This window comes from Delphinus delphis, chromosome 5 (genome assembly GCF_949987515.2).
Source record: "Delphinus delphis chromosome 5, mDelDel1.2, whole genome shotgun sequence".
In the NCBI taxonomy this organism is placed as follows: domain Eukaryota; kingdom Metazoa; phylum Chordata; class Mammalia; order Artiodactyla; family Delphinidae; genus Delphinus; species Delphinus delphis.
The window spans coordinates 68,864,352-68,877,727 of NC_082687.1; the positions used below are offsets into that span (position 1 = coordinate 68,864,352).

The 13,376-nt window shown below is 37.7% G+C and overlaps 1 protein-coding gene across 1 annotated transcript in view; it reads left to right on the forward strand.

Annotated features, from left to right (window-relative positions):
* Window positions 1-13,376, forward strand: part of CORIN (corin, serine peptidase) — a 247,920-nt gene that overhangs the window by 37,993 nt on the left and 196,551 nt on the right. Inside the window, exon 3 of the mRNA XM_069540711.1 lies at window positions 3,075-3,275. Within this exon, the coding sequence (XP_069396812.1) occupies window positions 3,075-3,275 (201 nt within the window). The remainder of the gene's footprint in view (window positions 1-3,074; window positions 3,276-13,376) is intronic.

Genomic DNA, 13,376 nt, shown 5'->3' on the forward strand with positions numbered 1-13,376 from the left:
ACAAAGAGTAGCCTCCCGCTCACCGCAACTAGAGAAAGCCCATGCGCAGCAACGAAGACCTAGTGCAGCCGAAAATAAAAATAAAATATAAAAGTACCTTAGTAGCCCTAAGGAAGACAATTTTACTTTCATTACTATTACTGCGTAGTGATGACTAACAGTTATTGAGAACTTACTGTATGCCAGGAACTGTTCCAAGTGTTTATGTATGTATTGACTAATTTGATCCTAATGGCCGGCCCAATAAGGGGAGGTACTTTGATTTTCCTTATTTTATGGCAGTTGAGAGTTTGCCCAAAGTTTCAGGGCTAGTAAGTAGTGATGGGATTTAAACCCAGGTGGTCAGGCTGTAGAGTCTGTACTTTTAACCACAGCACTGTCAAAATAGGAATGTGGAAAAGGATGGGGCAACACTGAAAGAATGAACACTCTACTTTGGGCTGATATCTCTCAGCATTTTTGTAGCTCATCGTGATGTAGCTTAACAGTATTTAGTCTTACTGAATTCTGTCTTTTGTGCTTTTAAAGAATGCGTAATAGAGGACCAACTGTGAGCTGAGAGTTGGTTAGTTTCCAGAGATACTTGAAAACAAATGGTCTAGTCAGTTTAGGCTTTTAAAGACAGGTCCTTTAGGCTTGTCGTCTTTGTCATTCTCTCAAAAATATAGTTTAGGGACATTAGCTGCAGCAACTACCGTATATCATGTGTCATCTTTCTATTCTGCCAACTTGCTTTGATATGGAGAGTTTAAGAGCAAGGAAACTGCTTTTTTTTTTTTTTAAGGAAGTTGTTTTTCAAGGCAGTGTTTTCTGAAAAAGTTGGTGTTTAAAGAATATTTTGGAGTAAACAAATATTATTAGCACTTTCACCCCTATGGTTAGGTGAAAAAGTTAAAGGAAAGATTATTAATAAGGCTAGTCATTACAAACAAAATGTTAAGAACAACTGTTGAAATATTTCATACGATAAGGAACTCCCTTTAAGTGAATTACACAGGGATATAACTGAGGAGTTGGCATTTGCTCAAAGTGTGTTGATAGAGCTGGATGCTGACTTATAGGGTCAGTGTGATAAGTCAATTGATTTTATGGGTCTTATACATTCATTATAGCCATGTTAGTGGAAATAACACGTTATGTGCAAAATCTCTACGCCAAAATTAGCAAAGAAGAGAGCAACTAATAAGTGAAAAATAAAATTATATCTAATTAGTAAATTTTTCTGTATGAATAAAATACACATTATATAGAGAACAAATCTATCGCATACATTTATCTTGATCTAGGATCAATTCTAAATCATTCTGAAAATCATAAACAGTTAAATGAAATCTTTCATTTCACCTACTGCATTTAATATGTATTCATACTCGCACAGTTTGGGCAGTGTGTTACCTGCACCACGTGGTCATGATATAGCTTCTACACTCCACCTTTTTACTTAGAATCCTGTTGACCTTAGTTAGCTAGAAAACAGCTGCTTTTCTATTTTGATCTGTAGTTAATGTTTTCCAAGTGTCAAGCACATGGAGAGAAATTTTTTCTGTGGACTGATATTAAACATTTTATTTATATTTCTTTTTTTTTTTCTAATGGTCCATGGGCTGTTTGGAAAAGTGAGAGCCAAGTAGAGCATTCACTGTAAATGCTTTTAGGAAAAAAAAGTCTCCCTTGGGTATTTCTATAATGGGTCAATATCACATTCATTTATTTTAGTGGCATACTCAACCAGAGTGCTATATTCTGGAAACACTCTGTTGTCTATTTTGACTGAGTTAAAAATACATGATCTCTTTCAAAGTTTTCAGATTTTCTGCCTAAAGCTAAAGCTAGGGGATTCCCAATAGTCTTAGGTTGGACTCTTTATTTTGTCCATGAATAAATACCTTGAGAAAATGACCAGTTGATAATCTTAGCTTAATGCCTATTTCTTATAATCAAATTTATAGCTTCTGGTCGAAGATGAAGATAATATAGTTTCTTCTTTTAGTTTTGCTGGAATTGGAGTTTTACTTTTTGGGGGGGGTTTCTACGAGTGTTGGGAAATATTTGAGCCCTATTATTTTTATTATCTGTTGTGTGTAGTTCACTGAAATTTAGTGCCAAGTGTGGAGAAATAGAAGGCCGCAGGTAAGCTGGCACTGTTGTCCTTTGTGGAAGGTAGAAAGATAGGGAGAGCTTGTGTCCTGGGTACTGAGGAGCCTAAAATGATGTGTGAAATTGAGACACTGAGAAAGCAGGAAGGAAACACTGTAAGATTTGCCACATTTTATTTGTGGTGAGTCCCAGGTGAGGTAGAATTGCCCTAAATTCTTTGGGCACTAGGAAACTTGGATGGGAGACTCAATTTCTAAACCTTTAGCTCTTGAGAAGCAATAGCCACCTCACAGGGTTATGTGACCTACAACAGAAGAGAAACTACTGGTTGTCTCGAGAAGTGGGTGGTCTTGCTGGCCATCATTTTCTCTTTGCGTTTGCCTGGGAAAGCAGCTCTAGAGTTTCCCTAATACGTTTTTTAAAATAAATATTTCTAGACAATTCTCTAGCAGTCCAGTGGTTAGGACTCCGCACCCTTACTACAGGGGTTACGGGTTTGATCCCTGGTTGGGGAAACTAAGATCCTGCAAGCCATGCAGTACAGCCAAAAATAATAAATAAAAATAAAATAAGGGGCTTCGCTGGTGGTGCAGTGGTTGAGAATCCGCCTGCCAATGCAGGGGACACGGGTTCGAGCCCTGGTCCGGGAAGATCCCACATGCCACGGAGCAACTGGGCCCGTGAGCCACAACTACTGAGCCTGCGCTCGAGAGCCCGCGAGCCACAACTACTGAGCCTGCACGTCTGGAGCCTGTGCTCCGCAACAAGAGAGGCCGCGATAGTGAGAGGCCCGCACACCGTGATGAAGAGTGGACCCCGCTTGCCTCAGAGAAAGCCCTCACACAGAAACGAAGACCCAACTCAGCCAAAAATAAATAAATAAATTTATTAATTAAAAAAAAAGTAAAATTAAAATAAAATAAAGTAAAATAAATACTTCTAGTAATGTTTTAAAATATCTTTGTTTGGTCTTTCAGGAACATTAAAAAAAGCCTATTTTAAATCAAACGGGAGTGAACCTTTGGTCACTGATGGTGAAGTCCATGTGTATGATGTTATTCTTCCAAGTACAACTCATAACGAGAGCACCGGGACATCTACTGCCAATCCCACCCAACACATTCCAGCCTGGACTATGGAGGCTTCTCTCCCAGGGCACCAAAATCACAGGAGCACAAGTAAGTCTGAAGGTACTAAATAGCTGGGCCCTTTAATGTCTGTGGAACCCACAGGTAGCTTTTTAAGTGTGCTGATGCTCTTAATCACAATCACTTACTGGTCACACAGGGAAAGCTCTGCTCCCTTATCTAGCAAGCATGTGCCCTGTTACTAAACATGAAATGCCCTCAGCTCAGCCATCCAGATAGGGACTGGAGTAAGAAATAAAAAGGTACCAATGCCATTCAGTGTTTCTGAGACATAAAAATTTATGCTGCTTGCCCCAGTATGACAGTGTTGATTTTACGGTGGTTCTGTTTTTTAAGTTTTAAGTTACTTATTTTGAGATGGTTAAATTAATAAGTAAACTAAGTTACTTATTTTGTTATTGGTGCCTTGTGGCAGGTATCCTAATTCTGTGGTTCTTCGAGGTAATTTCGCTGTAAGCATCTTTGCCTTAGACATCTTTGCTGTAAGCATTTCTGCCTCATAATTAATTGGTTGTAAGGCAATTTTACCATGAAAGATATAAAATGAAAGAGGGACATTTAAAAAGACATAATGAAATGTGGGAAATGAATAACAATTAAAAAGACATTGCTAAATACAAAATTTTTGAATATGTTTAAAATGTGTGTAGATTCATGGTGACACTGCACAAATAACTGAGTTTATTTTGTGAGTTGTACCTTGTCTTTCAAGTCTTCTGTTTATAGTATTTTTATACACTTTTTTTTGCTTGTTGATTTGTCTCCTCGTTCAGCATTGCACTTTATCTTTTTTGCTAAAATTTGTTCCTTTGTTAAGAGAGGTATCAGTTTCCAAATACTAGGATGCATATTTGTAACTGAGTTCTGTATTGCGCTCTGAAAGCCTTCTCCACTGGTGTTTGTTCCTCGCATACTGTCACATGTCCGTTGATAGACTTTCCAAAGTTCTATGGGAAATGTAGGTTCAGCTCTGCACCTCTGGGGCCCTCAGCCTCTTTCTCCTCCAGTGCAGTGTTTCAAGATAAGAAACCAACACAAAGCAAATCGTCTTCTGTCAGCTCAATAAAGCCATCAATAACGTCTCTAACTGGAAGAAATGATAACACATTTCAACCCGTTGAAACCAAACTGTCAACCAGGTGGTTTACTTTCATTGCAAAATTGCCTTACAGTCAATTAGTTATGTGGTGAAAATGTTTTCAGTGAGATGCTTACAGCGAGAAGTGAGAAGACCAGGCACGCAGTTCTATAATCGAATGCCAAGGGATTTGACAGGAGCTATCCCTTCATTTGCTTTTGAGGTGTCTGTGTGTTCTTTCTCATTTCCTGGTTTTATTGGCTATGCAATTTATTTTACTTGTTGGTGACTGACAAATAAACACACCTTGAGGAAAATGGCATGGCCAAAACTTCTATTTGAGGACACATGGAGATATTTGTCAGTTATTCCAGAAAAAGTGCTTGCAGAGAGAGAGAGAAGGCAGAAAGGGTGGAGATGGGTCCAGTTAGATGGCAACAGATGATATGCTCCGGAATGTGACTCTATCCCTCAATACCCCTCCAATTTTTTTAGTAAAGTTACTAACCTTCCAGAATGCTAGTGGGAGTGGATTAGTGTGGAAAGTTACCTAGTCAGTGCTGATAAATCATAATCAGAGCACAGTCACTGTTAAGAGCTTTCTCTGCAGTTGTCTTGAGTCTTACTTTCTACTTCCTAAAACAAGGTTATGTGATTGAAAATTACCCAAAACCCATTCATCCCTGATCACTTTCTTGTTTGTTGCTCCCTCCTTCCTGAAAACCTCCAAAGGGAAATCACATCTTAGGTCTAGGACAGAATATTTATTTTCATTCTGAGCCAGGAAGGGAAGGATTAGGCTTACTCTTAAGCTATCATAGTATGTTTGCTAGTATCTGAAGAAACGCAGGATTATTCTCTCTCTCTAGCCCCAAAGAGTCAGAATGTTTGGCTTCCGTTGTTTCATGGAGCACTGATAGATATTATCTGTTTCTTATGCTTAAGAGTTCACCAGCCATTTATACGGATTCATATTCATTACCTGACGGTAATACTACGAACCCAAATTATGCTAAGTAAAATTTGTTTTCCTCAAGAGTTTAATTTTGAAGTTTTTAATATTTCAGTCATGTCTTAAGCACTTCATTATTCTTTCTTTTTTTTACATCTTTATTGGAGTATAATTGCTTTACAATGGTGTGTTAGTTTCTGCTTTATAACAAGCACTTCATTATTCTTAGGGCAGTGTTTTTCAACAAAAGGGCAGAAGTAATTTAAGCAAAAACTCAGTCCAATTAATGTGGTTGCAATTATAGCAATTGTTATTTTCTTTTACAAGGTGGATTTGTCTCTATTTTGAAAGTTCTGTCATTTGTTAAGATTCAAATAGAGGTGACAAACACATACCCTGAAGAGTAAAGAAACATATGGTCCTTGCTGCTCAGTTTGGAAGTTTGATGGGAGTCTGTTTGACTCATTTTCTCTTCCTATGGGTGGAACATTGCTTGAGAATATGAACGTAATTTGACATGTAAAGGAAACCCAGGTGAAATTAGAATGATTAAATGTAGAAAGGTCAAAACCTTTGAAAATGTGTCATTCTGTCTTGTTAATGTACTTGACAGTTAGCCTTGGGCTTTACTGTCTCACCACATAGACCCTCAATAGACTGTCTATAATAACTAAAATTATTTATTGTTAGGGATTTGATAGTTTTTCATACACTTAAGTAATACTGCTAGTCTGTGAGTATAGAGCTTTTGATAGTTTTCAGGGCAAGTTTGAATATTTTCTTTGTGGTCCTTATTATTATTTTTTAAATTTTATTGAAGTATAGTTGATTTACAGTGCAGTGTTAATTTCTTCTGTACAGCAAAGTGATTCAGTTATACATATATATATATTCTTTTTCATATTCTTTTCCATTATGGTTTATCACAGGATATTGAATATAGTTCCCTGTGCTACACAGTAAGACCTTGTTGTTTATCTCTCTGTGGCCCTTATAATTAGCTGACAAGGTATGCAGGACAGGTATACAGACCATTTTTCAAGGTTTGAAATTGAGGCTTAGGGAAATTAAGTTGATGTATCCGGTGTCACTTATTTACTAATTGGTAGCCATGGAATAGGGATTCAGGTCTTGGGACTCCTAGACCAGCGTTCTTTCAAGTATTTCATGCTTCCTTATTTAATTTCATTGCTTTCTTTTCAGTAGCAGGAGCATTTCTGAGCAAATTTTAAGCTCCAGGAGAGTAATGTATTTTGTTTACTGCTTTATAGCCAGTGCTCAACAAAATATTTGTTGAATGAATAAATAAATGAACTACAGTCATTTCAAAAATTTAATATCTGACCTCTTTTTTATTGGTGATGCCAAATCACACTTCTCACTTGATATTTATTTAACCAATTTTACTTAAAGTATAATTTAATGCTTATTTCTCTACTAACACCTAGCAGAGAATTTACTTTTATTCCTTTTTTAAAAAAATATTATTCTCTAATTAAAGTGTCATTCTAAATTTCTGGCATACGTAAAAGCTTTTTGAGTCCACTGTAGTCCAAAACTACAGTGGCGAGACATTCTGTCCTTCTCAATATCCTGGGTAGAAAACGAAGGGGAGAACTCCTGGCAAAAAGTACCAGGAAATAGCCTTTCCTTAAGACGCTTCCTTTTGGAGGTCCTTAATATCATGCCAAAGCACAGAATACTGCAGTTTGTAAAGTTTTAGCCAGATGCCTCCTAGGTTACACTGTGTGGCAGAGCTTTGTAAATGTGAAATAGGCTTTATGTGACATCTGTTACATCTGGAGTTTCATTAGTTACATTTTGAAAACCAGTTGTAAGATGGAAAGGAAAAAGGCCCATAGCTAGCTTTCATGCTGTATCTCAGCAAGGGATTTTCCTAGGTTGCATTCTGTGTTTAGATTTTTATTTTCATCTTTTCTTCTTATATATTTTATAAATATTTAAGCATAAATTGAATTTTAAGGAGAGGGAAAAACTCTTTGACCAACCAAGAGCTTTTGGGTTAAAAATAATATGGCACAAAATAAAATAGCCTAGAAACTCTAATCAGGAATTAAAGTGACATGAGAGTGGGCTAATGTGCTGAAAGCATAAAGTGTTTTGTTCTCTCATTGTGCTCTTTGACGACCAGCTCCTAAACCTTCTATATCAGATGAAAACACACCATACCTCTCGTTCACTTACAGAAAGCTTTTTGAGGTATAATCCACGTACCATTAAATTTGACCTCTAATACATATAATTCAGTATTTTTAAAATGTATTCACAGAGTTGTGCAACTATCACCACTATCTAATTTTAAAACATTTTCATCACTGCAAAAAGAAATGCTGTATCCATTATTCCTCATTTCCCCTCTCCCTCAGCCTGTGTCCAAAACTAATCTACTTTCAGTCTCTATAGATTTGCCTGTTCTGAACATTTCATATAAAGGGCATCATACAATAAATGTGTGGCTTTTGTGACTGGCTTTTCCTATTTTTCTTGGATATAGGCACAGCCCTGGCCTTCTAGTATCCCAGGGAATATGTCAGAGCTTTTCAAAGGCCTCTTCAGACATCTCATTCCCTAGTTCTTCCTCTTAAGTGTTTTGGTCAGCCTCTTATTTACAACAGGTATCCTTGCCTCAGGTAACTGTGATGTTAAACAATCGCTACAGATTGTTTTCCACACGTACCCTGGGGATAGAACTTTTTGCAAAGAGAAAGCTCTGAGATCAAGTAAAGACAAGTACTGAGAATGGATCCTTTCCGGGGAGCTTCTAGACAAGTTGAATGGTGATAATTCTCTGGGGGTGGCTTTTTGGGGAGCTTCAGACCCATTCTTCCCCCTAGGTTGCTGGTTTTTATAGATACCATGGTTGCAAGCTCATTGGTTTTCAAGGCTCCTGTAGAACTGAGGAGAGGGTGATGGGACTATGGCAAGTTAAAATGTTACAAAGTGGGACTTACCTGCTGGCGCAGTGGTTAAGAATCTGCCTGCCAATGCAGGGAACACGGGTTCTATCCCTGGTCCAGGAAGATCCCACATGCTGTGGAGCAGCTAAGCCCCGTGCGCCACAACTACTGAGCCTTCGCTCTAGAGCCCGCGAGCCACAGCTGCTGAGCCCGTGTGCCACAGCTACTGAAGCCCGCGTGCCTCGAGCCTGTGCTCCGCAACAAGAGAAGCCACAGCAATGAGAAGCCCGTGCACCGCAACGAAGAGTAGCCCCCGCTCACCACAACTAGAGAAAGCCTGCGCGCAGCAACGAAGACCCAACGCAGCCAATAAAAAACAAAAATGAAAACAAAAAACGCTACAAAGCTCATAGTTCTCACTGTGATTCAGCCATTTTTCTTGAACAAATGTTCCTCTGCTGCAAGCCTTTGGTTAAATTCCAAAGTTCTGAAAAATCTGATTTTGATATTTTTTTCCCAGTGTTTTTACTATTTCTATGGAGGAACAGAGTTTTGGAGGGTCTTACCGTGCCATTCTGGAAGTATTTCCTACCCCTCGATCAGTTTTACCTTCCTTATCTACTCTACTGCTTCTTTTTCATTTCCTCCAACATTGGGAATTGGTTTTTCTTCTTTCTGTAATGAATAAATATGATCATATTATATATATTATTTTAAAACGGAAGACTTTATCTCCTTTTTTTTTGCATAAATCACTTCAATTCTTCTTCCTTTTGCATCATATTACCTTATTTCTGCCCACAGTTAGCCCATCTTAACAACCTGGTGTGTATGATTTTACAGTTTTCTCCATGCTCATAAATTATATATAAACATATGTACACAAACTTGTATACAGAATGACATACACATAGAGGTGTTTTTGTTTTTCAAAAAATGAGATCACATTTATTACGTACAGTTTTCTACATAATGTTTTTCTCACTCAAGGACACTTCATGTAAATATCTCTAAGACAATGATTTAGCTCTAATTCATTATTACAGTGATTAAATAGCCTTCCATACTCTCATTATACCATAATTTATTTCAACCACTCTTCTAACAATTCTTCACCTTGTATTTATTTTTTTTCCTCAATGAATTATACAGTTCCTGAAGATAAAATGACTTGGATTGACAGTGAAACTGTCTAAATAGCAGTGATTTATTAGCACTGATAACTCGGTACCAAAATGCCCTGAACACATACTCCGAATTTGCTGCATGTAGAAAGCTTGTATACCAATCAGAAACCTTAAGATTATTCTTTCTTCCTAGTTTTCTGCTTTTAACACAGTATTTCTATTAGCTTGTGAGTGAGTTCTGCGAGAATACGAAGCTAAGAGGATCAGAGCAAGTCCTGAAGTTTTACTTGGGTTACTATTTATCAGGAAACTATCCAAGGATGGAATATGGGGAGAGGGGCTCTAATTAGACATCTGAAATCAGATAAAGTCCCTTCTCCTTTTTCCCTGACATTTTCTAATCCTGTCCAGAGTGGAATCCTGGATGTCTTAATTATATTCTTCTTAAGTCAGTTATGCTGTTCTCAGATTCATGTACCCACCTCTCTACATTACTGACTGCAGATTATTGTGCGGTTTGGAGGGGGAATCTGTGCTTATATGTGTGAATGACATCATTCCTCTGTTGTTTTTTGGACAGTATTTCTTCATCTGGGGGCTGAGGGACCTCAGATTTTTTCTGGGACACCCAAGAATTCTTTATAAGAACTTCTTAAATGTATGCTTTCATTTCAATGGTAATAAAAAATAATGCACACCTACTCTTGATAACCTGGATAACCATCTTATAACAAGTACTGAGATAAAATTTTGGTGACTGTATTTGTGTTTCTATTTTTGATAAAGTTGCTGCTAAGCTGTATTTCTTAGACATTTGCTAGCCATCGAGAAAGGAACAGAGGCAGATTTGGTAGTCTTCTCAATTGCAGAACTAAAGTATGTACTGGCATGTTGTACAAAGGACGCCTTTGTGGCAGTTAAAATAGAGAAAAACAGACTTACTCAGCGGGGATACATGGTAGCATAAGCTTCCTAAATACAGGAGAACTTGTGCTTCAGGAGTTAGCACCATATTCATGGTGTCTTAGCAGAACACTGTTAATATTAATTCATTAATGTAATTAGTTTAAATCTTATCAGTTTTGTAGTTTCATTTATGTTTAATTTATACATATTGATTTCATTGTGTGTTAGACCTATAGGTATAAAGGGGTTTGTGTTTAATTTTATGTATACCTGCATAATTTCTTCCTGTGAAAAAGCCTGTACGATTGATTCTTCAACTTGTGAAATACTGCTTTAGGGTACCTGAGTTCTAGCTGTTTTTGTCACATCCTCAGGAAAAACAGTGATGCTCTATAGCAGAGCTTCTTAGCTTTTTTGTGCCAAGTACTGCTTTGACAAACTGGTAAAGCTTATAGGTGCCTTCTCAGAATAACGTTTTGGTGCTTAAAACACATTGCACAGAATCAAAAAGAAAGGCAATTTTATTAAAATCTAGTTATCAAAATATTGGAAATATAAATTCATGATATAGTAATACATGTATTTATTTATTAACATATTAAATAATGATATCAGCCTAGGTCAATACCTGTAATTTTATAATATGGATGAGCATACATAATATTTTGAAATGTCTGTAATAACTCTGTTGATAAGAAAATAGCTATGATTTCTAAATAGTTTTTCTGATTGTTGCCTACATTGATAAGCATTTAAGTATGCTAAATTTCAACTGGAGGTTAATGGAAATAGAGATGCTATTTTTCTCCCATCCAATCTAATTTCTTCATAGACAGCAATTTTCTTTTTTTTTTTTTTTTTTTTTTTGCTGTACGCGGGCCTCTCACTGTTGTGGTCTCTCCCGTTGTGGAGCACAGGCTCCGGACGCGCAGGCTCAGCGGCCATGGCTCACGGGCCCAGCCGCTCCGCGGCATGTGGGATCTTCCCGGACCGGGGCACGAACCCGCGTCCCCTGCATCGGCAGGCGGACTCTCAACCGCTGCGCCACCAGGGAAACCCAGCAATTTTCTTTTAATTGAAGTATAGTTGATTTACAATATTGTGTTAGTTTCAGGTATACAGCAAAGTGATTTGGTTATATATACATATATATATATATGCATATATATATTATTTTTAATTCTTTTCCACTATAATTTATTATAAGATATTGAATATAGTTCCTTGTGCTATACAGTAAATTCTTGTTGTTTATCTATTTTATGTATGGTAGTGTGCATCTGTTAATCCTATACTCCCAATTTATCCCCCCCCCCACCTCTTCTCCTTTGGTAACCATAAGCTTCTTTTCTATGTCTGTGAGTCTGTTTTGTAATTAAGTTCATTTGTACTATTTTTTAGATTCCAGATATAAGTGATATCATATACGGTTGTCTTTCTCTGACTTACTTCACTTAGTATGATAATCTCTAGGTCCATCCATGTTGCTGCAAATGACATTATTTCATTCTTTTTCATGTCTGAGTAATATTCCATTGTATGTATATGTATATACATATATACTTATAGATATGTATATATACACATATATATATACACCACATCTTCTTTATTCACTCATCTGTAAATGGACACAGGTTGCTTCCATATCTTGGCTATTGTAGATAATGCTGCTATGAACATTGGGGTGCATATATCTTTTTGAATTAGAGTGTTCATCTTTTCTGGATATATGCCCAGGAGTGGGATTGACAGCAAAAATTTTATGTATAAGCCCATTGAGGTCTTTGGATTATAATTAAGGACACATGCTTTAGAGGAAATGGGTGGGTTTTTTTTTTCTTTTGTTTTCTTTTTGGTAACTGGGAGAGTCTGAGGACTGCCTAAACTACTTCATTAGGAATTTGCTACTCCAAAATTTACTGTAGTCATGACCCTGGACACCATCCCTTATGTGCTCTGCTGGCCACCAGTGTTAGACTCCAAGGTTCAAGTATAGTTGGTTGCCCTCTCTATATGCTAAATCATATTCTTTCGGCTTAAAGAACAGTTATGAGATTCAGACGTGGGCTCTGGCTAATATCAATATCTAAGCAAAAACAAGTGAAGCATTTAAATAATTGTTGCCTTCTTATCTGGTTGGCATGGTAGCATTCTAATAAGGATCTGCATAATTCTTGGGAGAGGGAGAAAGGAAATTTGAATGTAGGTATGGAGTCTCTCTTTTTTTCTCCCCACTCTCCTTTTCTTCTTCCTCATTGCATCTGTAGATGACTCTGTCCCTGGGATGTATTGGGTTCCTCCCAGAGAGAGCGAACTCAATCATTTGCAGAGCTAGGCTTTTGAAAGGGATAATGGAGCAGTACCTGGTTTGCTCTCCTTTAGCTTCAGTCCCATTCCTCCCATTGCAAAGACTTTTGGGCAAGACTTCCAGACCCCTTCTCCAAAATGAATCCCGCAGTACCCCCCAGGTGACATCTTCCCCCAAAGGTAATGTGCCTATAATACATTATTATAGCAAACAAGAGTCAGAGTTAAATTGTCACATCAAAAAGGTTTTTGGCTCAAAACTTTCTTCTCCAGATTCATTATCACAGGTTCCTCTTGAGGAAGAACAGCCCCATACACTTGATCCATGTACAGAAAAAAAAGAAAAAAAAAAAAACGGTAGCAGATAATAGCATTGCAGAAACAGTCCTGATCAAATTCAAGGACAAAAATGATCTTTTTTAAAACAAATTATTTTATTTTTATTTTTGGCTGCATTGGGTCTTTGTTGCTGTGCGCAGGCTTTTCTCTGTTGTGGCGAGCAGGGGCCACTCTTCGTTGCAGTGCGCAGGCTCCTCATTTGGTGGCCTCTCTTGTTGCGGAGCATGGGCTCTAGACGTGCGGGCTTCAGTAGTTGTGGCTCATGGGCCCTAGAGCGCAGGCTCAGTAGTTATGACGCATGGGCTTTGCTGCTCCGCGGCATGTGGGATCTTCCTGGACCAGGGCTCGAACCCTGTCCCCTGCATTGGCAGGTGGATTCTTAACCACTGCCCCACCAGGGAAGCTCCTAAAATGATCTTTTAAAAGCCAGATTCTCACATAAAAGTTTTTTTAAAATGTGTAATTTACTTTACTCTGTGGTTCTGAAAGAAAACCAGCACT